General features: G+C 38.5%; 1 protein-coding gene across 1 annotated transcript in view; it reads right to left on the minus strand.

Annotated features, from left to right (window-relative positions):
- Nucleotides 1-6194: 6194 nt before the first annotated feature.
- LOC104432857 (DNA-directed RNA polymerase III subunit 2) overlaps nucleotides 6195-25653 on the minus strand; it is a 31849-nt gene continuing 12390 nt past the window's right edge. Inside the window, exons 22-38 of the mRNA XM_010045423.3 lie at nucleotides 25270-25374; nucleotides 25092-25172; nucleotides 24876-25007; nucleotides 24726-24770; nucleotides 22067-22144; nucleotides 21858-21997; nucleotides 21645-21759; nucleotides 20985-21106; nucleotides 20767-20902; nucleotides 20564-20694; nucleotides 19449-19574; nucleotides 19315-19370; nucleotides 9100-9170; nucleotides 7733-7817; nucleotides 7551-7654; nucleotides 7042-7170; nucleotides 6195-6873 (exon numbers count right to left, since the gene is read on the minus strand). Coding sequence (XP_010043725.2) covers nucleotides 6823-6873; nucleotides 7042-7170; nucleotides 7551-7654; nucleotides 7733-7817; nucleotides 9100-9170; nucleotides 19315-19370; nucleotides 19449-19574; nucleotides 20564-20694; nucleotides 20767-20902; nucleotides 20985-21106; nucleotides 21645-21759; nucleotides 21858-21997; nucleotides 22067-22144; nucleotides 24726-24770; nucleotides 24876-25007; nucleotides 25092-25172; nucleotides 25270-25374 — 1707 coding nt within the window. The 3' untranslated portion in view covers nucleotides 6195-6822. The remainder of the gene's footprint in view (nucleotides 6874-7041; nucleotides 7171-7550; nucleotides 7655-7732; nucleotides 7818-9099; nucleotides 9171-19314; nucleotides 19371-19448; nucleotides 19575-20563; nucleotides 20695-20766; nucleotides 20903-20984; nucleotides 21107-21644; nucleotides 21760-21857; nucleotides 21998-22066; nucleotides 22145-24725; nucleotides 24771-24875; nucleotides 25008-25091; nucleotides 25173-25269; nucleotides 25375-25653) is intronic.

The following is a 25653-nucleotide window of genomic DNA, read 5'->3' on the forward strand; positions in this document are numbered from 1 at the left end:
AAAGGGGATCTAAACAGATCTTATCGATAAGCTTAGACCGATCGATGGGGAGTGTGCCCCCCTCCCCATCCTTAGTATGACACATTTGGGAAAGAACACAAAGGAAATGAAAACGGAATGAATGTCAATAGAACGTTTGATATTATTGAGTACCTAACTTATCCCTACGGGATATGACAATTCATTGTTCCACACGCACCGGGTATTTACCACGACACACAAGTCTATAGTCTCAGAAGTAAATTCAAAAAAATGTGCAAGTGGGATGATTTGAATTCTAATCTTGTGTCCTAAATCATTTGAGCAAGCCATTATAGTTAATGAAATTGATATTTTTAATCTTATGTTCTATTCTGATAAGAAAAATAAACAATGTGGGAATTCAAAACGGGTTGAAGTCAACTGCCAAATGTACCCCCGAAAAGAAGTACGAGAGACAAAACCAAAAAAAAAGAAAGAACGCTTGAAAGGAAGTTTCCGACAAAAAGAAAAAAGGAAATCAAACATGGGGTCTTTTGGAAGGAAAGTAATGTCCACTCCTTCCCCCAGGGCAAGGATTGCCGATCATGGTTGCTCTCATTATTTATTTTCTTTTTGTTCCAAGAATGGCTTCTCTCATCGGGACGCCTGTATTCGTTGATGATGTGATCACGCCAAACGTGAAATAAGGGATGCCTCGTCAATGGCCGATGGAGGTTGCTGGCTAAAATGAACATTGGTCATTCGACGTTGACAATTTTTAAAATTAATTTTTAATTTTTTTAATTTTTCTCCTCTTTTCCTTCTTTTTTTTTCCTTTTTCCCTCCACAAGGCCTCGTCAATGGCCGATGGAGGTTGCTAGTCTCAAGCAAGGGTTGCCCGCCATCCTCGCACGAGGGACGCTCAAGCCACTCTTGCCGAATCAGGCAAGGGTGGCTTATGCCTGCCCAAGAAGGGACGACCCTCACCAGCCTAGGCTTGGGCATGAGGGCAGTCCACGTTCGCCCAAGCAAGGGTGACCCTCCCAACCTTGGCTTGAGTGGCTCTCACTTAAGGCTCAGTGTTGGTTAGTGGAGGGAAGAGGGGAAAAAGAAAGAAGAAAATGAAAAGAAGATCCTTACCAAAAAAAAAAATGAAAAGAATAAAAAGAATAAAAAGAGAAAATAAAAATCGAAATATGTTTAAATATTATAAAATAATTGTCCACGTCTATGCCGGGCATGCTATGTAATACGATTAGAGTCCATTTTAGTAATTTTTTACCAAAATTGATTAAATTGACTCAATTGGCAAAACGTGAAAAGGTCCATACTCTATTAGTAAAATCAAAATGTCGAGAATTGAATTGGCAATCGTATTCAACGCTCTTTGGACAATTTTCCTTACTGGAATCATCACTCCACCACTTCAATCCTTATCCGGCGAACCAAACCGCGATGATTGAATCAAGAGATTTCTCCATCACGGATGCAGGTTGCTTTACGAACGATGATGATGGTCATCATCATCTCTCCAAGGCAGGGGAGGAAGGCAGCAGCACTAGCTAAAATGCTTTTGATTAAGACTCGGTCCGTCCGCTAGTCAAAACAAGGACAAAGCAAGCCAGAAGGCGTACTTGCAATTAACCAAAGAAGGTTAAGCCAAAGCAAGCCATGTACTTGCAATTTTGGCAAGCTGTCAAGATGCATGCGGATTTCCACCTAAGTCCACGTGCCTCCTCCTTAGGCAATCACGGTAAGGAATGTTGACCAAGGGAGACTTCCAAAGGCGGCAGAAAGTGGGTATAAAACCAGCCCTTCACCCATTTTGTTGGAGCTGGAGCAAAACCCTCACCAATTTTCTTCTTCTTCGTTCCCCAACCAGAGCATCATAGCCTCTCATTTCGTTGCGCCACGACCACGAACAGCCCTCATTCTGCCAGCTTGACATCATACAGCTCGTGTCATTCGCCGTCCCACCATCTTAGCAGCTGTCGACGAGCATTGAGGCAAGTAGAAGTCCTATTCTTCTATATTACGTGGGGCTGCCATTCCTTGGATTTTCGTTATACGAATCATCAAAATTGGGGTTGCATCCGTGGAGTTGTTGTTGTTGTCATGGCTTAGTTCATGTCGCTTAAGTTAAGTTTGATCTTGGCTAGTATAGTCATGTACCTTGACGACCTATTCTTCTATATTACGTGGGGTTGCCATTCCTTGGATTTTCGTTATACGAATCATCAAAATTGGGGTTGCATCCGTGGAGTTGTTGTTGTTGTCATGGCTTAGTTCATGTCGCTTAAGTTAAGTTCGATCTTGGCTAGTATAGTCATGTACCTTGACGACCATTGGCACAATAGGCATTGGTTTTGATTTGTGAGGCTGCGAGCCGAAACGACCATCAGCAAAGTCGGCGTCGGCCTTCACTAGGTCATGATGTCACAAGTCAATCCGGTTTAGGTGCGAGTCCTCTCCGGACTCGAGGAGGTCAATCTTGACGTGATACGGGATTAGTCAAAGCCATGGTCGATTTGATGAGCTGTGTGTGGCCATGTGAGTTTCAAGTCGCATTAGATGTGTACCGTTTGTGCTAGATTAACTTTGCATGTTTTGACTAGTGTTTTATGCATCAGCATTCCTTGGATGATTCAGTGAAACCAAGTCGATTCAGGATAGTGTGGATTTGGACAGGTTTGGTAGTTGTAGGCTTAGGCTCATTGAGGGCAAGACAAGGAGAGAACTTTTTTTCCAAGCACTTTCATTTCTTTATTTATATATTATAGGCGACCTAGGTCAATACACTGGGGATCAAAACGTTCCTTCTCCAAGCTATATCCAAAATTCCATCCAAAATACTACTCCAACCACCCTACTGTCTCTCTACACGGCTGCCAACATAACAAGTGCTGGTCTCGCCTAAAATGCCACCGTCATCCTCCGGGCCCTCATCCTACTCGACCCCAATGTCTCCATCATCATCGCCGTCCAGGGTTGTGAGTGGCCCCACCGCACTCCCACTGATCCTAGCATAGATGGCAACAAACCCTATCAAGACTGGGTCCGATGGGGGACCAACATTGACTATCAGGATGGCGATGATCCAAATGAAAGTGACCTCGGGAAAGTCAGGGTTGTTATGCTCTGTCTGATTCCACGTGAGATCTATCGGGACACCCTAGAGGATCATGGAGGACATAGGTAGCATTAGTCTAAAAAAATGATAATCCACCAAGGGCGAGTACAACACTCAACAAGCAAAAGCCTGCTAGACTATACCACGTGAATCTACCATTACCCATTCAATGGAATCCTAGATATAAAATATACGATATCAAAATAATTCAACTTGCCTGTGAACTTTTCTCAACTTAATGTATTAGCGGTTCTAAAAGAAATTCACAGAAACGGTATACCGGGAAGTAAATGAAAATTTGAGAACTTCAATAACTATATTTTATCTAGGTTCAGCTACCACCATCTTTCGAAGGGAACCGTGTTACACCCTTCCAAGCATCTCGCATGCCAACTGACATCGCAAGGACCTCTGGGGCCCTTGTTACATCCCTTGGACATCCGGAGGGTACCGTGTTACACCCTTCCAGGCATCTCGCACCCAACCTGGTATCGTGAGGACCTCCAAGGGACCTTATTACATCCCCAAGGCATTCAGAGGATATCGCGTTACACCACCTCAGGCATCCCGACACCTAGGGCATTGTCGTCATGAGGATCGACGGCATCCATGGTGCAACAATTTAATAATTCCATTTGAAATCATCTAAGCATATCTAGACCGACCATCAACTCCTTTAGGAAAAAAAGTTCTCTCCTTGTCCTCCTCTCAATGAGCCTAAGCCTACAACCACCAAACCTGTCCAAATCCGCACTATCCTGAGTTTCATTGAATCATCCAAGAATTTCTGACAAACAAAACACCAGTCAAAACCATGCAAAGTTAATCTAGCACAAACGGGTACACGTCTAATGCGACTTGAATCTCACATGGGCACACACAGCTCACCAAATCAACCATGGCTTTGACTAATCCCGCACCACGTCGAGACTAACCTCCTCGAGTCCGGAGAGGACTCGAACCTAAACCGGATTGACCTGTGGCATCATGACCTAGTGAAGGCCAACGCCGACTTTGCCAACGGTCGTTGCGTCTTGCAGCCACAGCCACAGTGATAACTGCTATCCTCTCATGCAAGGCACTTTCACTTGGGAAGAGAACACTCGTATGCATTTCTTGCTTGCATTGAGCAATTCATTGTGTTTGTAACTCCGTAGCGTGAGCCGTTTGGCTGTGCCCTCACAATAATGTTCTCATGTTTGTTTTATTCCTTTGTTGATGGCCTAGAGCCTAAAGCTATTTTGTAAATGATGTGCTCTTAAAGATTGCACTATGAATTCTTGCAAAGGTTGAAGATATCAAGGCCTTTTACTTGATATTGATATATAAATAGGACAAGGATTGATATGAGAAGAGTCAATGTAATTTACAACTCAGGGCAAAGAATGCTCATACTCATCTCGATCTAGTAGCTGGATACACCATGCTCACGACAAAAACTTACTGGATTTCCAGCGAAAAAATCATAAAGCTTCTTTTGAAAGTGAAGCCTTCTGCACTTGCACGCGGTTTTAGTAACAGTGTCAAAAATTGAAATGAGAACCATCATCGTTAAAGTGGCTTTGCTACAGTGGCTAAGCCCGTGGACCTGCTTTTGCAGACAAGGAAATGGACAATAGAGACAGCTGAGTTAATCCTCTTGTTACATATGCAGAACTTTGAGTCAATCCTTTTGCTGCACAGGTTCCTTTTTCCGAGTTCAATCGATCATATCAGCCATAATATCCACACGTGAGCTTAGCTTAAAGAACAGTCTCCAAAACGCTTCCACGCTACTATGATTATGTGAGAAAACAAAGAGTAGAAAGCGTGACAAGAGGCAGGCTCTCCAGGCAATCCTGCTGCCTTAAGTTAAATGCGCAAAAACAACAGAAAAATGCGTTCCCGAATCAATAATTGAACAGATAAAAGGGCAAGAAATGTGCCTCCGTTGAGAGGCAACCCTATTGATCTGGAAAGTAAACCAACTGATGCAGTAGAAATGACAATAGAAAGTTACATCATTTGGGCCTGACTGTGACAAAGTTGGTTGGTGTCGCTCAGGACATCTACGTGGTTTGGCATTTGGGAATGTCTGCCAACGGCATTTCTGTTCACCCATCAGCAGAGGCTTTTCTGAAAATCCCTCACAGTGCTAAGGAAAAGATACTGCAAGTAGTTTTCATACACTTGCTGCCATGTTGCTTAGTTAGCAAGAAGCATTGCAAATAATTTCACTCTTATATGCCATGTAGGAAGAAGAGCAAATAACCCAGATATGTAATATAATAATCTGAGTCACCAGCTTGCCACAAATATTCCTGTCTATTAATTCAAAGTGCCTCAACTACCAGCCACTTCAACGCACGCATCTTCTTTGAAGTAACTACTTGGAGTGGACACGGCATAGCTTGACGAAACTCACCAATTTTTTTTTTTTTACAATTTATCGTAAATTAATACACTTATGATAAAATTATCATTTCTTAGTTTCAGTTTAATTTTACTATTAAATTGATGAGTTTGATGATATGTAACAATATTTTTGTCTAAAATACTCACAATTTATTGGTATAGTAGTTTAACATTTTATTCTCTATTTGTTACAGTGTAATAGTTTTATAGTATTAATTCAATTTAACAGAAATTATATTTATCACAAATGTACTAGTTTGAAATTTTTGACAATCAAACAAATTAATTTGTGATAAATTGATCATGAATATATCGCTTTGAGGTTTTTGTGGAAAGTTTGGATAAATTTATCAAAAGCATACCAATTTGCAATTTTTTATAGTCAAAAAAATAATTTGAGATAAATTTATCGCATATACCAATATAGGATTTTTCATAATATTAACCCAAGAATAGATGTGTTACTTGTATGGCATTATTCTTTTCCCAACTCGAAGTGGGCCTGTGCTCGCCTTGCCTGAAATCACAAGCGCACCATTTGAGTGCAGTTCGGGTTTGGCATACTCTGGAATAGGATTTGTCATACAATGTCCTCGACCATACCCAGCACTCTCTCCTGACCGACAAGATTCCTTTAAATTGCTAATGTTGGAAATTGGATCGAATTCATGCCCTTTGGTGCCCAAAAAGAGACGGAAATAATCAATCATGCACAAAATACTGGCTCATTCAAATCTCTCCAAAAGAAAATAAAAATAAAAGGACGAGCGGATTCAAGTTTTGTACTGCACTTCTTCTTTTTTATCGAACATACCTTACACTTTGCCCATTAGAGAACTTCCTGTGATACTAACTTTTTTCAAGACGAAAGCAAGTTGCCACGGCCCAGAGGATGGTGGCCAAAGGAGAAACATGCTCCCATAGGTTAAAACCACTTCGATATCATCGTGGACCGAACACGAATCGCGTAGGCGACCCTGAGAATACACGAATTACATGTAGAAACAAACCACAAACTCCTCATTGACAGACCCGTTAAAGTTTAGCCACCCTCTGTAGTCCATTCCTCGGGATTAGGAATTGCTTGAGGACTCATCAATGACAAAACCTCGGTGGTTGTTCCGCAGCAACTGGCCATACTTGTCGTCGTTGCATAAAAGAAGAATGGGACCCGATATATAAAATATTGCTGGAATAAATGGACCCAGATGTACCACAGAAAATGCGATTGGTGCTCCACGGTAATGATGTGCCCCGGCATTTAATCAAAGAGCTTCGAAAAAACCACGCAGTAAATCCAGTCCAGTTTTCAAGGTCTAGACCATAAGAAAGTCCCATCATGAGTCTGCTAGTCTCAACCGCGGAACGATATTCATCGATTGCAACTCCTGACAATAAATTGCACGTCACCGACAAGCAGGAAGATATAAAAATTGCGAAAACACTGTCAAATATAAATTCACTTCAACCATGTACAGAATGGAACCAAAGCCCAAGGAAGGAACGATGAAATTTCAGCTGCAAGTGCAGTAGTTTTGGGTGGGAAGAATTCATACCTGGATTAAAAGCTTGCAAGCATATGGCAATTTCATAGTTGAAATGTTGTCCCCATTCTTACATGAAGAACATATTCCTGTTTTAAGCTTATAATTGTAATATCCTAACAAACCACAAGCTCTGCAGACCTGCCAAGGAACGAAAACTCGAAATGTCGATGATCGCTTTCAGCAATAATTCATTAATCTGCGTGTCAATAAAAGATGATAAATGTTTTCAATAATTTGAATGGGAACATGTTGCAACATCCTTTCAACCAAATAGAGGAAAAATCCTAGGTGCATAATTCACCAAACCAATGCAGCGAGTTTGAAAGTAAGGCTAATTTTGAGAGGATTGGAGGTCTAGTTTCCACTGGATAGTAATTTAGAATGACTTTTGTAGCATCTTTTCCTCGGGCTAATTCTTGCCACACTGAAACTAATAATGTTATACGATTCCTCGGGCTAATTCTTGCCACACTGAAACTAATCTTCACTGGGGAACAGAAATGTGATTTAATTGATACCTGAACCTCGAATGGATCACTGGATAACATCAGGCGCTCATAGATAAGCATACTTGCACCATAAGCTATTAAACAATCACGTTCCATCTCTCCAACTCTTAACCCTGGATGAAGTTCAAAATTATTATAAATTAAGGATATTTGTTCATGCACATAATCAAATAAACAGATAATGTAGAGACCTCCATTCCTCGCTCTTCCTTCAGTTGGTTGTCTGGTTAGCATCACACGTGGACCACTGCCCCGGGCATGCATTTTATCCAAGACCTAGACAATTCAAGTTCAGAATCACTAGTTGCTAAGATCAATATAGATGGGCAATCTTCATTGACAATCAGCAGAGTCCATATAATCTGACCAGACTAATGCTCATAGTTATGCGTTTTCACAGACCTTGCAGTACAAAAGTTGCTCCTCACAAAGGATGATAGACTGCTAACAATACATGGTAGAAAGGAAGATTTCACGTATAAATGTTCCCTAAACATCTAGCACTTTTTTCTCTAAAAGTAAAGTGATTACTGGGCTTGGAAGGCAAAGGAGATAGTCTCAGAAAAATAAATCTCGAGAGTTGCTCTCTCTTACTACTCCTCACTTGTTGGTGCATGTGGAAGTGTGGATTGAGGATTTGGAGGAAAAATACTCCCTTTTTAATGGATGGTCCATTGTGAATTTCTTCTAAAATTAGTAAAAGTGGAAGGGATAATTTTGTTAATGGTTTATTATTTCAATGTTTCCAATTTCACTGTCCTGCACAAAAGTAAGTTGTACAAGAAGGCAGGGAAGATTATCAATTTGCCAGTTATCTGGCTGCCAGTATATGGTTTAAATTTAGTTACCTTAGGATTTTAGCAATGTCTATGACCAGGTAAAATGCTGAACGAAAAATTGAGGCTGAAAGATGACCAATATCCAAGTATTCTTAAGGTAATAAAGCAACTATGCCTACAAAATATTTTCGGAGTCAGAGAGAAGACATTAGATACTTCACAGCTATGGAAATTAAAGTACATAAATGAATGACAGGTACCAAAAACTAAACAATGAGAAAAAAGATTGAACATCTAATTTCCTACCAAAAATTGGCATCAACTTTGAATTCATTTCAAGAAAGATATAAAAGATCATCCTATTTGAAAAGACAAAAGAAATGGAGGCTAAATCATCAAGTGAAATCTGGAAAATTTGCTATGTCAAGTGTTTCACAAGAGAGGATGTGCTACTAACAGTTCTTTTTGAAATAAGAAAGGTTGCAACATATGTTTAATTGAACCAGATAATCATTATTTTGTCCAAATGCATCTGAGTGACGTCTTTCCAGTAGTAATAATAGACGACAGTAAGACTTCCCAAATAATAAGTGATCATAGCTTCTTTGTTGCCAGCAAATTGCAGCCTTTTCTCCTTATCGTGTCTGAGTAACAATAACTAATTAATCCTCTGAGAAAAATTACCATTTGATAGGTTATATGTTCCCAGAACCCACTAGATCAATTCATCAAAGAAATGGACAGAGGTGGCAGCATATACCAATGGACTAAAAACTCACCATGTGTTTCAACTTCTGGTAATAAATTGGCCCCATGAAAATATATGCCTGCAGTGGGCAACCAGTTATACCTATAAAACCACAGCAACAATTAACATACTAGTTGACACAAATAAGCATATATATGAACACGATAATACAAGCAGGCTTTTATGCTGTCTCTTGAACATATACACAGGTCGAAACTGCTGCACACAATATGATTGGGCCATGCATAATCATGTCTATCATATCTCCTGTAACTTCACAATGCTTCGAGTGGTTTCATGCCATAATTAAACTCCAATGCTTAAAAAATCCGTTGTACAGGCAGATTCACATCTCTTAAAACTGACATAGTTCTCTGTTCTTGGAGGAGAAGCAATTTGTTTAGATTTACATCCATCCCACAAATATCATTTCTAATACAAACTTTACAGTGAGAAAGTACGAAACAGAACAAACCATACATTAAATAAATGCGAACTGTCTAGACTACAAGGATCGGCAAAGGGATACTTTCCACATACATGAGAACTACAAAGACCAATTAGATACTGTTACATTTTAGACTTCAATTAGTCATTTAGATTAAAGAAAAATCTTCAGTGATAAAATCCACCTTTTCTTATTTTTACCACAAATTGGTAACTTGAATGCTGCTTTTAAGGTATAAAAGGGTAAAGTGGTATGTCAAAAGTATAAAAGGGCAAAGCGGCCTTTAGGGCTTTAGGGCTTATCTTATTGGTGATTACTTAATATATATATAGACCTTTATTGAATAATACAATACAATTTTCCTTCTACATGGTATCAAAGCCAAGAAAAACCCTAGTGGCCAAAGCCACTCGCTGCTGTCAACTGGTCGCCAAAGCAGTCAACTTACACAGCCAAAGTTGACAGATCTTGTCAGAATCTCATGCTTGATCTATCATTGCGATTCTGAATCCAATGCCAACGAGCATCATCCGCCAAGATCCGGTGTTGTCCAGTGTCACCCAGCCAAGATCTGACACCGATTGAGCTCCTCAGTCCCCTAGGAAAATTTTGGGATAGCAAAGGATGTTGTCCAATGCTCTGTTCCTATGCCTGGATTGTTGGTTCGATTGGTTGCTAGTATTGTGACAACCTTGTTTGGCTATGAGTATGAAGCAGTTTATTGATGTAGTATTTTTTTATTGTGGTGGACTATAGAACTATTGAGTTGCTTGAAGGAAAATATTGTGGTAGTTTTCTTATTATTATTGGAGAATGGTTGATCCTAAAAGAGTAATACTGCAATGACTAAGGTGCTTTCCTCTTTTTAGTGCTAACTTTCAACAATGGAAGAAAATTGTGAAGGCGACTTTGATAGGCAGAAATCAGCATATAAGAGCTATCACATAAGATTTTCTGCCTATCAATATAATTGATCTAGTAACTCACATTGACACAGTCAAAGGACTGGGGGAGTGTTTGAGTGTATTATCTTCTGGCCAAATTAACTTTTCACGATTTAAGAGCTATCACATAAGATTTACCGATCTGAGAGGAATGGCTGTTCCATTACAGAGTACTTTAAATATTTTAAGAGGATGTATGAGGAGTTGAATGCTCCTCTTTATTTTAGCCAATTTCCAGCAAATGCAGCATCAAAGAAAACAATTCTTCGGAGGTATCAATTTCAAACTATGAAACCGTTAGGTCTTAGATTCTTAGGTGAGAGCCTATTGCATCACTCATGGATACAGTTGCTCAAATTCTTCGGAAATCTTGTGAATCTTCTCAAGACAACACGTTTGTGATAGATAGTTTAGCTTTTGTGTCCCAGTCTTGAACTGGTGATGGTGGTAGAACTGGTGATGGTGGTAGGAGTGATGGAGGAAACCATGAATGACATAATGGCTGTGATGGCCACAGTGATGGCCAAGGCACAAGAATAGGGAGAGACTGAGGCATAGGAACAGCATTATGGACAGGCCCACATTTCTATTGATAGCTCAGGGATTATTCGGACTTGTCATTATTGTGGCAAACCTAGTCAGAAATTTTGCTACAAGTTACATAGGAAATCAGGGTAGCAACAACAGTTAGCAAATGCTACATTTGGTACCGATTCTTCTTCTCTGCCATAGTCTTCTAAAGGGCAAGGTACTGGTTTTGTTTGATGAGAAATTTGCCTAGTACAACCAGTTTTAAATTCCACAGCCTGCTTCTTCCACCGTTACTTTGGTACAGACTAGTAATGTTGCTATATGCCTTTTAGCTGCTTCTTGCCCTTGGATCATTGATTCAGGAGCCTCCGATCACATGTCAGGTCTTTCAAGTTTATTTTCCTCTCTTACTCCATCATCACCCACTGTTACCTAAGCTAATGGTTCATCTACAGAGGTTAAGGGGGTTAGTACAGTTCATCCAACTCTTTCATTGGCATTGTCCTCAATGTTTTATCTCCCACAATTTCCGTTTAACCTCATGTTTGTTAGTAAATTAACCAAAAACTTTCGGTCTTTGACGACATTCTACCCCAATTCTTGTATTTTCCAAGATCCAGCTACAAAAAGGATGATTGGTAGGGGACGTGAGATAGGGAAGCTATATATGCTTGAAGATTTTCCATCCATTGCATGCTAGTACTATTTCCAGATGTTAAGTTATTTTAATTAAGTTATTCTTTTATTTTCAGAGTTTTATTTATTTTTTACTTACATAAGGGCATTATGGTCATATACAATTTATATTTAATATAAACATAATGGGTGCAGGATTTCTAGTGACTATAGAAATCTACAGCCCCTCTTTGTTTCTTTCTTTTACATTCTCCTTCTTCTCCTCTTCTCTATCCCTTCTCTCTTCTTCTTTCTCTCTTACTATTTGCTACAAGTTCTCTAATCAGCTTTGTGACATGGTATCAGAGCAGATCTAACTACCTAATTACTTGATCCTATTGCTAGTTTAAGAGTCCCTCAGTAACCCTACTTCTCTAGTGCATAGCCACCTAAAGCTGTATTTTTTTTCTGTTTTCTCTTCAAGTCTTGATACATGTGAGATCAAAAGATATCATATTCATCAAGTTCGGTTTGTGAACATAGATTATAATACTTATTGATCAGCGGATTCAAGAATCGGAGTACTCTATTGATTATGGTTGACTGGCCTTGCTGGTTTTCCGTCAAACATATAATTATTTGAATCGAGATTTCTGATCAGATATTTTCTTCTATATAGTAGTCTCTATTTATGAGTTTTCAACATCCCTTTGGTTAATTGATGAAGCCAATTACATCTGATTATATATTAGTATTGTTGTTCTGTTTCTTGCACTAAAGTTTCAGCCTTCTTGATTAGCGGTAGATATATTTATATTGAGATTATCATCATGAGTGATACTAAGGCTCCTACCAATAGTGTCAATGTTCAAATTACCACTATTAAATTAAGTGGATCCTTCAATTACTTATTATGGGCCCAAACTGTGAAGGTCTATATTAATGCCAAAGGGAAACTTCATTATCTTATCACAGACACTCTTGCTGAAAATTCTAGAGACTATAATGATTGGATGAGAGAGAATGGTACACTTCTGGTATGGTTATGGAATAGCATGAAACCATCCATCACTGCTAATGTTATGTTCCACACAACTGCTAAGAGATTATGGGATGATCTTATGAAGAGTTATATGTCCAGAGTTTATGAACTATATGAGAATATGAACCATATGAGAAGATCTTTAATTTTAAACAGGGAGACAAGTCTCTTGGAAAGTATTATAGTGCTTTGAAAGGTATGTGGGAAGAACTCAATCTTTATCAGTCCATCACTACTGATCTTGAGAGACTTAAGACACAACGAGCTGAATTTCAAGTGACCAAGTTTTTATTTGGCTTGAATGCTGACTTACAACCTGTGAAGAATCAGCTTCTTGCTAGAGAGAGTTCCTTCTATGAATGAAGCACTTCGTCGAATTTAGCGCATTGTCCCTCCGTCTTCTACATCATCTAAAGACAATTCAACATTTGTGGCTGGTAGTGGTGGTCATGGTCATGGTGGATTTTCCAATAAAGGTCGTGGTTTCGAGAGAGGTTGTAGTCGTGGTGGTGGACGTAGTGGACAAAGTTCTGATTGAGATAGCCGTCACTGTATATACTGCGGCAAATCCGGTAATATTGTTGACACTTTTTGGGTCAAGCATGGCAAGCCTAAGTGGGCTCAACGATTAATTATTGCAAATACTGCTATGTCTGAAGGGAGCGCTTGGAATGTCTCACAACAACATGAACCCATCTATCCCATCTAGGGTAGTTCTTCTAAGTTTATGGCTCGAGATGATATGGTTGCACAACTCATCAAGCGTGTCCAACAACTAGAGGCTTCCAATTTCTCATCCGCTGCCACTCTTGCACGTATAGGTAACATGGCCTCTTTCTCTACTTTGTCTCCTAACACCTCTTGGGTCATTGACTCGGGAGCTTCTAGTCATATGACGGGTAAACAAGAACTATTTTCTTCCCACACTAACTCTAGTCCTTCGTCCGAAGTTATTTTAGCTATTGGTTCATCGACTCAAGTGGTTGGATCAAGGACTATTTCACTTACAACTTCCTTATCTTTGCCCTCTGTTTTACATGTTCCTCAACTTCTTCTAAATTTGTTATCTGTTAGTCAATTAACTACAGCTCTTAGTTGTTCGGTTACATTTTACCCATCTCATTGCGTTTTTCAGAACCTTCAGATAAAGAAGATGATTGGTGGAGGGCATAAACGTGATGGACTTTAATATCTAAATGGTGTCTTTACTGCTGACGCCAATGGTCTAGCTGCTAGTTCTATTACCCCCTATTATGGCATTCTCGTTTAGGGCATTTATCTTTATTTAAGTTGCAACAAATAATTCCCAAGTGTAAATCAATTTCTACTCTTGAGTGTGAGGCTTGTGAACTTAGGAAACATCATCGTAGATCTTTTTCTAGTCGTAATGATTCTCGTGCATCTATAATTTACTTGAACTTGTTCATTCGGACATCTGGGGACCTTCCCGTATTGCTAGTAGAAATGGTTTTAAGTACTTTGTTACTTTTGTGGATGATTATTTTCATTTAACATGGCTCTATATGCTTCATGACCGCTCTGAATTTTTACATGTTTTTTCAATTATTTCATCGTGAGGTTACTAATCAATTTAATACATCCCTTAAAATTTTGCAAACAAATAATGCTCTAGAATATATACAGAAATCAATTTCTTTGTTTTGTTCTAATCTTGGCATTATACATCAAACAAATTGTACTTATACCCCTCAGCAGAATAGTGTGGCTGAGAGAAAGTACCATCACCTTCTAGAAGTTGCTCGTTCACTCTTATTTCATATGAATGTGTCAAAATCATTTTGGAGTGATGCTGTCCTTACCGCATGTTACCTCATAAATCGTATGCCTTCTACCGTTCTCAATCATCAGTCACCAATCAGTGTTGTATTTCCTAACGGACCATTATTCTCTCTTTACCCTGCGCATCTTTGGGTGTCTGTTTTGTTCATAACATACGTTCAGGTTCTGATAAACTATTTCCTCGTGCTACTAAATGTATTTTTCTCGATTATTCACGTATACAGAAGAGATATCGGTGTTATGATCCTACAACTTATACCCAATATATTAGTGCTACTGTTACTTTTTTCGAAAACACACCATACTATTCTACTGAGGGTAAAGAGTATGTCGGCTACATAAAGCCATTTATGGGTTGAAACAGTCTCCAAGAGCATGGTTTGAAAAATTCAATTCAGTGATTTCCGATGTAGTTTCCACCAATGTTATCTAATCATTTTATTTTTGTTCGCAAGAAAGAATCGCCATGGTCATTCTTGGGGGGATGGTAATTCTTGTGGTATATGTGGATGATATAATTGTCTCCGGACTTGTGATATGAAGTTCTACTTAGTAAAAAGCATTACACTAGCTTCCAAGCCAATTGATACTCCTATGGATCCAAATCAAAAGTTTGGAGTTGATGATGGAAATGAAATTGAAGACAAGTATCAATATCGATGTCGAGTTGGGAAACTAATTTATTTTACTATTACACATCCCGATATTTCTTTTGATGTTGGTGTGGTGAGTCAGTTTATATAGTCACCTAAGAAGGCTCATTGGGATGTTGTATGTCGTATTTTTCGATATCTTAAAAGCTCTCATACTAAGGGACTAATTTATAAATCTAATGGTTCTTCCACTCTGGTTGGCTATTCTAATGTTGATTGGGCTAGGTCAACATATGATCGACGGTCTACTGGGTATTGTACCTTTATTGGTGGTAATTTAGCTACTTGGAGAAGCAAGAAATAGACTACCATTGCCAAGTCTAGTGCAGAGGCTGAATATCGCGCTATGGCACATACTGTGGCCGAATTATTGTGGTTGAAATCTCTTCTCCAGGAGCTTAGATTTTCTGTTAATCAACCTATTGATATGATGTGTGATAATCAAGCAACTATTTATATTACTAGGGATCCTATTTTTCAAGAGCGAACTAAGCATATAGAAATTGACTGTCACTTTGTTCGTGATGTTGTGAAATAGAAATTGGTTGCTACTCCTTACGTTGTCTCTAGAGATCAGTTTGCTGATATGTTTACCAAAGCATTATTTCATCCTACTTTGGTTGCTGGTAGTTCCAAGCTGGGCATGGGTGACCTATATGCTCCAGCCTGAGAGGGAGTGTTAAGTTATTTTAATTAAGTTATTCTTTTATTTTCAGACTTTTATTTCTTTTTTACTTACATAAGGGTATTATGGTCATATACAATTTATATTTAATATAAACACAATGGATGTAGGGTTCCTATAACTACAGAAGTCTACAGCCCCTCTTTGTTTTTATCTTTTACATTCTCCTTCTCCGCCTCTTCTATATTCCTTCTCTTTTTCTTTCTCTCTTACTATTTGCTACGGGCTTCTCTAATCAACTTTGTGACACCAGACATAGATCCTTTGTAGACTTGGTCATCCTTCGCCACGGTCTTCACAAGTTAGATTCTAATTTTCAATCTCTTTCTAGTTTGGAGTGTGAGTGTAAGTCATGTCAACTAGCAAATTACATCGTGTTAGTTACCCACCTCGAGTCATTAAATGAGTGGTGTCTCCTTTTTCATTACTTCATTATGATATTTGGGATCCTCATCATATTGTTTCCAATTGGGGTTTTAGATATATTGTTACTTTTATTGATGACTATTCCAGAGTCACCTAGCTTTACCTAATGAAAAATCGATCAAAATTGTTTCCTATATTTTGTGCCTTTATTTCTGAAATTCATACTTAGTTCGGTGTGCATATTGAAGTTTTGCATTCTATTTGGTGTGTATGTGGAAGTTGTGCATTCTGGTAATGCTAAGGAGTTTTTTTTCTGCATATTTTTCTAACTTTATGACTCAACATGGCATAATCTATGAATCTTCATGTTCTAATACACCACAACAAAATGGCATAATCAAAATGAATAATAGGCATTTATTGGAAGTCACCAGGTCCATGTTGTTTGAGATGATGGTCCCTAGAACCTTTTGTCTCATTGTCTTGACTACATGATGTCTCATCAATCGCATGCCTTCTTTTGTTTTGTGAGGTGGTATTCCATTTTCTACTTTGTTTCCCAATCAGTCATCTTTTGTCTTGCCACCCCATATTTTTTGTTGCATTTGTTTTGTTTGTGATCATTGACCTAGAGTATCAAAATTTGATCCTAGAGCCATCAAGTGCGTGTTTCTAGCTTATTCCCATGCTCAAAAGGGATACCGTTGTTATTCTCCATCATTGAAGAAGTACATTATAACTGCTAATGTTTCATTATTTGAATCTATCCCTTATCATGATGTTCCGATCACTGATCTGAGGTGGATGAAGACTTACATGTGACCACTATTCAATCAACTACTCCAGCTATCTGCACAGGAACTACCTCCTCTCAAGGTCTATGCTCAGCGTCCTCAAGTAGCTACTGCTCCCTTCTTTCTCCCGTCACTACTATGTCATCTTCAGCTTTAGATCCACCATTAGTTGACCCTTTTCTTGTGTCTGATCTTGATTTTCCTATTGCTTTTCACAAAGGCACACATGCCCATACCCAGCATTCTATTGCAAACTTTTTTTCATAGTCTTATGTATCTCCTATATTTCGGTCCTTTTTATCCACTATGGACCAATATCCTCTACCCAAGTCAATAGCTGAGGCATTACAAAGCTGTGGCTAGAGGAGAACTATGGAAGAAAAATTAAAGGCCTTATAGGCTAATCAAACTTGGGACTTGGTACCTCTTCCTTCAAGCAAACCTGCTACTAGTTGTCAATTGGTGTATGCTTTGAAAGTCAATCTCGATGGTTTTCTTGCTCACTTAGAAGCAAGACTTGTTGCAAAAGGGTAAGTTCAGGTATATGGTGTTGATTATCTAGACACTATTGCTCCTATTGCCAAGCTTACATCTATTCGTATTTTGATCTCTCTTACTGTCACATATAACTAGCCCTTATTTAAACTTAATGTCAAGAATGCTTTCTTGCATGATACTTTTCATGAGGAGGTGTATGTGGAGCAACCTCGAGGGTTTGTTACTTGAGGGGAGTCTTGGGGATTGGTTTGCAAGTTGAAAAAGTCTATGCATGGTTTGGAAGATTTTCTGAGGCCGTGCTCTCTTCATCTAAATGTGGAAATGTTCAAGAGTTTCGGACAAAGGACTTGGGAAGTATTTCTAGGAATTGACGGACTTGGGAAGTATTTCCTAGGAATTGACGTAGCACACTCACATTAAGGCATTATTCTATCGCAGCAAAAATATGTCCTGATTTTGCTCACTGAGCCAGGCATGTTGAAATCAAAGCCTTTCACCTATAGAACAAGAGTTGAGATTGGTTGCTAAGGGAGGAGAGATTCTTGAGATTTAGAAGGCCGGTAGGTAAAATGAATTATCTCATGGTTACTCGGCCTGAAATTGCCTTTCTAGCTAGTGTGGTAAGCTCAAATCTATCTTCCCCTCGCATCTCACCAAGATGTAGTTATTCGAATTTTGAAGTACTTGAAGAAGACTGAGGAAAATGAATTCATTTTCCGGAACCACGGTCACAGCGGAGTTGAAGGATAATCTTATGCTGATTGGGCAGGATCTCCAAATGATAGGAGATTAATTACTGGCTACTATACCTTGGTTGGATGAAATCTAGTGTCATGGAAAAGTGAGAAACAGTGTTGTTGCCCATTCAAGTGCTAGGTCAGAATACAGAACCATAGCACAAGTGACATGTGAATTAGTATGGATTCAATAGCTATCGACAGAGTTAGGCTTTAAAGCTTCAATTCCTATGTCTCTAAGGTGTGATAATAAGGCAGCAATATATATAGCTTCCAGCCCTATGTTTCATGAGAGAACAAATCACATCAAGGTTGACTGTCATTTTATTTGAGAGAAGATGCATAGTGGAGTGATTCTTCCCAATCATATTAGGATCGGTGAACAACTTGCACATCTTTACTAAACCTCTGGGTAATGGGTGGATTAAATATATTTGTAACAAGCTGGGCACGATTAATATCTAAGCTCCAGCTTGAGGGAGAGTGTTAGAGGTATAAAAGGATAGAGGTATAAAAGGGCAAAGTGATCTTTAGGGCTTTAGGACTTATTTTATTCGTGGTTACTTAATGTATATATAGACTTATTGAATAATACAATCCAATTTTCTCTTTACAGCTGAATACCAAACTCTTCTTCCCAAGAGATCTTTTTGTATGCGTGGACAGTTCAGTCCTGCATTTCACCTCCATATATAGAGGACAGCCTTTAAAATGCTTACTGCTGTCCTGGATATTGTAGATCATTTATCTTGCACTAATTTTTTTATAATTCCTACCGATCACTTCTGCTTTCAACAGATTTCCCCTTGGTGTCCAAAAAAATCTTCTGTGCAGATGCCGACTGGGATCTTTTGACAATCAATCAATTTGCAAATTGATCCTTGCACATAATATGGTAAATTCTATTCAACTATCTAATACGTATATGAAATGCTTTGTTCTAATTATTCAAGCATAACTGCTTAACTAACATAATAGTTTCATTCTAATAAAAAGAATATAATAGTTTCGTAACATCAGAGAGAAGCACAAAAAACTTGTACTAGGACAAAGAGAAAGAACCGAGCAAAAATATAGAGACATTGATGCATCGAAGTTCAGTGAGAAAAGCTTAACAGCAATTGACGAATTACCTGAATAGAGAAAATCCTTTCCATTGTAGCTGAAGCCATGCTTGACCAGGGTTTCACTATTTAAAGCATAAGTAAGTATGTAATCCTATTTAAGTTTGCTAGAAAGGAGAAATGCTCTAGTAGAGAGAGAAAACCTTATAGCCTCAACCCTGTCTGCATGACCACTGGGTTCACCAAAAGCACTACCATAATGAAACCTTCCACATGAAACTCCAGCTTTACCACCAAGAAGCTCAATCATTTTACCTACCGTCATACGACTATCAAAAAGAAGCATAAAGTCAATGAGTTTTAACAAAAGACTGAAAGAGTGACAATGCAAACCTAAAAAGAAAAAAAAGAAAAAAGATCAGGATGATGAAGATAGACTACGATCAGACAATTTAGTTTCACTAAAAAAAGAACATTATCCGTCTCAAGAAACATCAAAACAACATGCTCCTTTCCCACCAAAAAAAAATAAAAAAATCCTTTGGAGTGAGGTGGGGCGGAAAGATCATTCTCATTTCAGTCTCAAAAATGAAAATTATGCTAGTTCATGTCTACTTCCCTTTCCGCTGTTCTACCCAAAGGGAAACTCCCATTTATCACTTATAACTGTACCATAGAACAAGAGGTTTTTAAATTTGTCTATAACTTTCAATGACAATTCACAATCCATTTAAGTCCATTATTTGGAGCATGGTTAACATGGTACAAACTAAGTACCATGGATAATAGGCCATACTGCTAAAGCACTATAACTGCCTCATTTAAACAACAGCAAGCAAGATTAAATCAGAAAAAAAGATTAAATTTGTACCAATATGTTGAGAATATCAAGAATTGTGTGCAGTTGATGGGTTAGCGTGACCAAGCATGGAAAAGCTAGGATATATGCATATGATGAAACAAGTACTGCAGTAATGCAGCAAAGAACTGTCATGTAAGCTCATAATCCACCATGCAAGGAAGGAGGTGGCCCTGCAGGCATGAAAAGGCTCCTATAAGGAAAGATGAGAAGAATTCCCATTATTGTCACTGAAAGCCATTCTCAAAAGGCACGTTCACACCTTTTTTCTGCATGTTCATGCCATTTATCAACATAAGCGACTCACTTGAAAAAAAAAAAAAAAGCAATTCAACTTAAAACGCTTTATAACAAGCTTTCATTCATAAAGCTGTAACTTCCCTACTAAGTTAAGAATTTCATCAGGCTGATATCATGCCATGCAATGCTAGCGATGCAAGGTGGAACCAAGGAGTTTACCTTGGAAAACCATGAGGATTCATAATCAAATCAGGGCAAATCCCACGTTCAGAAAACGGAAAGTCTTCTTGCTGAACAATGGTACCACAAACTCCTTTCTGCCCATGTCTGCTGCTAAATTTGTCTCCAACCTAAGCATCCATTCAGAGAAGTAAATTGCAAATCAAGAATTTTTACAGTCAAACAGCATTTATTATGCCCACCTCAGGTCGACGAGTGTGCCGAATCATGAATTTAATTGATAAATTGTAGTTCTTATCTGAACTAAGAGTCACTCTATCCACCACGCAGGACTCCCCTTCAGCTCCTTTAAATGTTTGTCGGCTAGGCTTATAGTCGCTGGACAATACATGAAAAAGAGGAGTCATAAGTAAATGGAAGACACAACTACTTCATACTTTCCCCATATACTAAAACTCACCTATCTTTCAGCCCACCCAATTTTGGATTTCCCTTTGTTATGATAGGAGATTCCTTGTTAATGTAAACATCATTTGGCCTAATAATTTCCCCAGGTGCAGCGATGCCATCGTTGTCCAATATCTAAACAAGCCAGATAAATGAAGCAACAAAAAAGATCAGCAGATATCATGCCACTTCACTCATAATGACTAAGGTTCTTCCATAAGATAATCATATGATAAGTCATAATTTGTGGGCATGCTGCATCAAGAAGATACATTTGATTAGAACTTTTTACAGAATCATAAAGAAACTGCAACAAACAGAAAGGTTCGGAAAATGAACATAACCTCACAGTTCTAACTTCTTGTACATTCAAACACGTCCAAAGGTTAGAACTTTAAAATCTATAGAACACAAAATCTCATTGATACAACAAAGTTAAACAAACTAAGTCAATTATAATCTAGAAGGATTATATAGAAAGCTTTATTTCCTCAACAAATTACTGGATACTAAGATTTTGGGGAGATCTGATTCATGATAAAGAGCAGAATAACAAATAATAATGCATCACCATTCTATAATTCTTGAAATGCCAAAGGTCCTGAGAGAATCTGGAATGATGAGATTTTTACATGAAAAGTTAAAAGTATAAGACAAAATAAGTACAGCTTGCCTGCATCCTTTCCCAGTCTGGATTTTCACCTTTCTTGTTTCTGTCATCTTTCCTAGGTGGCCTGAGTATTCTGTCTGATGTCCCATTTTCATACTTCTGATTGACGGCACTATACCTGGCAATTACCACACCAACCACATCAAGAAATTCAAGAAGCGAAATGAGAGACCAGAAGAATTGAACAGCATCCTTGCCGAGGGAGGAGTTGCATACTTTTTCATCACTATACAACGACCAAATCCACGATCCAAAGATGATTTATTCATGACAATTGCATCCTCTATATCATAGCCACTGTAACTCATCACTGCAACAGTCGCATTCTGCCCAGCTCCAAGCTTGTCGTATCCAGTCTAAAACCAGAGATCAAATCGCACAATTCCTTGTTTACTTTTTACTAACATAACTCTGACCTTACTCACCAGTTCAATTGTTCTTGTTGTCAACAAAGGACGTTGAGGGTAGACCAACAGATACAGTAGTGTGTCCATCCGCAGTAACTGGAGAATCAAGACAGTGCAACAACCTTTAGATTAAAACAGAACCATCTCAAGGAAAACAACAGCTCATGCTAAGAGCTCATGCTATTATGCAAAATCCCTGGAGAAAAGACGCATTTATATACACCATCAACTGCATTGTTCTTCGATAGCATAAAGTAAGGGAAGATCATTGCGCACTCCACTTGAAAATGGTATTAGAGTCGGAGATCCATATTTGATATGTCGTACTCCCCTTTCACCAATTTGTGGGTTTCCCCCAATTATACATGATGGGGTTTTAGTTGGTCTCATATACATATAATAATCCTTCACTTAATGGCTTAAGCTTTTGGGTAATATGGCATTAGAGCCAGGTTCAGCCGCGTATGTGGCTTCCTGTTGGTCAATTCCTTGCGTCAGTCTTAGTCTAGTTTGCATGTGAAACGGGTGTTAAAGTTGTCCCATATTGAAAGCAATGGGCATCAACAATTCTTGCACTCCCACAAATTGAGTTTCGCATGGTTAAGACCTCCTTCATCATACTAGCCTCTGCATGAAGTGCGTATAAAATGAAAACTGAACCATTGCTTAACAAATAAACTTTCAAAGAAGATGTTTGCCGCACAACTTTAACTAGAAAGACTGAGAAATAGGCATTACAAAATAAATCAAGAAGTGGTCCAGAAGGTCTTAGTGAAAACAAAGTGCACATTAGTGCATGAGTGTAGGCCCTATACTGTCAGATAAAATGACAGGTTGTAATTTTACGTCTTCTACTACCTAGAAGAAAATCAATTTCCATAACTCCGCAACCCCCAACAACGCCCCCCTCCAAAAAAAAAAAATATATTATATATATATATACCAAAAAAAAAAAATCACACAGTGCTAAAGGAAAAGGGAAAGGAAACATTTAAAAAATGCAGGTATTTTTATTAGGTGTCTTGTTATTGATCTTTAAATACTTTAGTTCCAAAATATTAATGAATAATATTCCTAAGAACAAGCAGAGTTGAAGCAGAGCCAAATAAAGGATCCACTTCTGCATGCACACATCAAGATTTCTCTGTGTCAACCACTACACAGCATCAGGAGAGAGATAAAAAGTTATCCTCTAATTGACTGATGAAACAGGTGGAGAGTGCTAGGATAAGCGATGGTCAGTAATGACATGATTCAACATACAATCAAAAGAAAAATTGTGAAAGACAACAATCCATTTACTCAAGAAATACAAGTAATAGGAAGAGGAATACAGTAGATGCATACACATCTGAGAATACAAGTCTATACTAGGAAAAAGTACACTAGAAGTGTCATAATTTTGGTACAGTGCTTAGTTATGTCCCAAAACATTTCGAATGCTCATTTTAGATCCAAACTTCTAAGAGTCAACTACTTAAGTTAATCCAATGACTTGGCAATTTTTTTTAATAATTGACGTGTTTCTATATGGCCTTTTTAATTGATCATAGATCCCATTCGCGAAATAGGAGGGCAAATTTGACCAAACCCTGGAAACATCCTCCCAAATTTTGCCATTGCATGACAAAGTCCAAGTCACAAAATGCTGCCACCACCTCTAGACACTTCCACTTCGCCACACATAACCTTCCTCGACGCAATGCCCTTGACTCAACCAACAGTCCCATGGCCAATCAAGCATTAAACAAGTCAATAATGGAATTAAGCCACACCGCTCCACAAAATCGCGGAGACCCCAACCCACAAGCTCCTCCTCAAGCAACAAATTAAGGAAGAACACATCCTCTCTCTCGGATCTCCCTCAGAGACACACAAATCGACTCCGTTCACAGCAAGATCACCCACCTCCACATATTATTTTTCCTCTTCCACTTCCTCTCTCCCCTCCTCATATTCACCATCCTTCACGATGTCACTATTGCCATGTGCCGCCCATATGTCCCTCCACAACTAACCTCAAGACAAGACTCTTCAAATTTGGCATTGCCAATGCCCAAGCCACCAGGTGTTGACTGGGTGTCAGGCTACCCCATTGCCAAACAATCCATTGAAATGAACATTTCGGGCTACGGGTTGGCTGGGGGAGCAATTTAAACCTAATTCCTCAATTTGCGGCAATTTGTATTGTTAAACAGCATCAATTGGTTCGTGTATTAAAGAATGATTTCTACAGCAAGCCACATAGTATTATTTATTGTTGAAATAATGCCAAGTGAGCTTTTTCAGTGGGCCAAGTAATCAATGTAACTCAAATGATCAAATTCCTTGAGCATTAAAGGAGAGATCCCACAGTTGGGACATTAAACTAAGCAGCGTATTAAGTTTTGGCACTTTGAATATACTTTTCCCATGTATACTTTATTTGTAAATATAGGTATAAACTAATCATATTTTGTTAGGCTTCATTTTGAGGAAATGAACCAAAATTCATTAAAAGTACAACCATTTAATTGATCTAATAAAATGCAAAAGTTCAAATTCAAAGTTTGGGAGGAGATAAAGATATTCAGAGCAAGAAAAAACAATATAGGAACCAATACCATCAAATTTGAATGGCATAAGGCCAAATGGCAAAATAAAGGCCGACAAATTTAAAGTAAAGCAAGAGAGTTGCCTGATTATATGAAATATTCCCCATCGCCTGCTTCCCCATTGCACACTATTAAACATCAGAAGTGCTAGAGTGAGATGAAGTTTGAATGTTCCACAAATCACAGCAAGATTATCATCTGTCAAAGGAGTCCATCAAGAACTTCCAACAAACCTGGTATGTATTTCGAGGTGACTGGTTATGATGAGGAAAAGGAATCAGCCCAGCACAAACACCTAAGATGGTGAATGGCTCTATCTCAATATGAGTTGTCTCTGGAGTAGCATCTTGTTCATACAAAGCTATCTACACATATATGCTCACTTAATCACTATCGTAGCAGTAAAAATAACTCCAAACATACAATGGGCTAATCAAATAGAACCAAACCAAAGCATTATTCTCCTCATTGACGTCCAGATATTCAACCAATCCTTCTCGCAGAAAATCATCAAAAGTGCGTGCTCCATCCTGAAAAGTGAAGCCAGAAAAAGGCAAGGGCATGTGTTATAAGGACATTAAGGGGAAAAAAAGTATAGTTCAGTCAGAGGACATAAAATGTGTGTACCAATAATCCCTTCATATGATGCTCTTTGATCCTTGATATGCCTTTGTCAGCTATAACAAGTGGACGACAAACCCGGCCACCATCGGAAGCAATGTAAACACAACACTGATAAATTTTCTTCAACAGTCAGATGCCACGCTAATAGCTGGAGAACTATTTATTAATAACGTTGGCAACACTCATCAAAATTGGCAATAATTGTTCTGCCATCGTGGTGACTGCCACTGATCCCACATAAGGTACCAAGTATATTGGACATCCATAAGGTGATGATAGACTATACTTTTATTTGTCCCTACGCAGTCAAGCTTGAAACATATTGTCATTTAGGCTATGAAGCAAATCATTTGCTCCAGATGGTTTCATGTCTAAGATGCAAACTAA

This window comes from Eucalyptus grandis, chromosome 1 (assembly GCF_016545825.1).
Source record: "Eucalyptus grandis isolate ANBG69807.140 chromosome 1, ASM1654582v1, whole genome shotgun sequence".
Classification (NCBI taxonomy): Eukaryota; Viridiplantae; Streptophyta; class Magnoliopsida; order Myrtales; family Myrtaceae; genus Eucalyptus; species Eucalyptus grandis.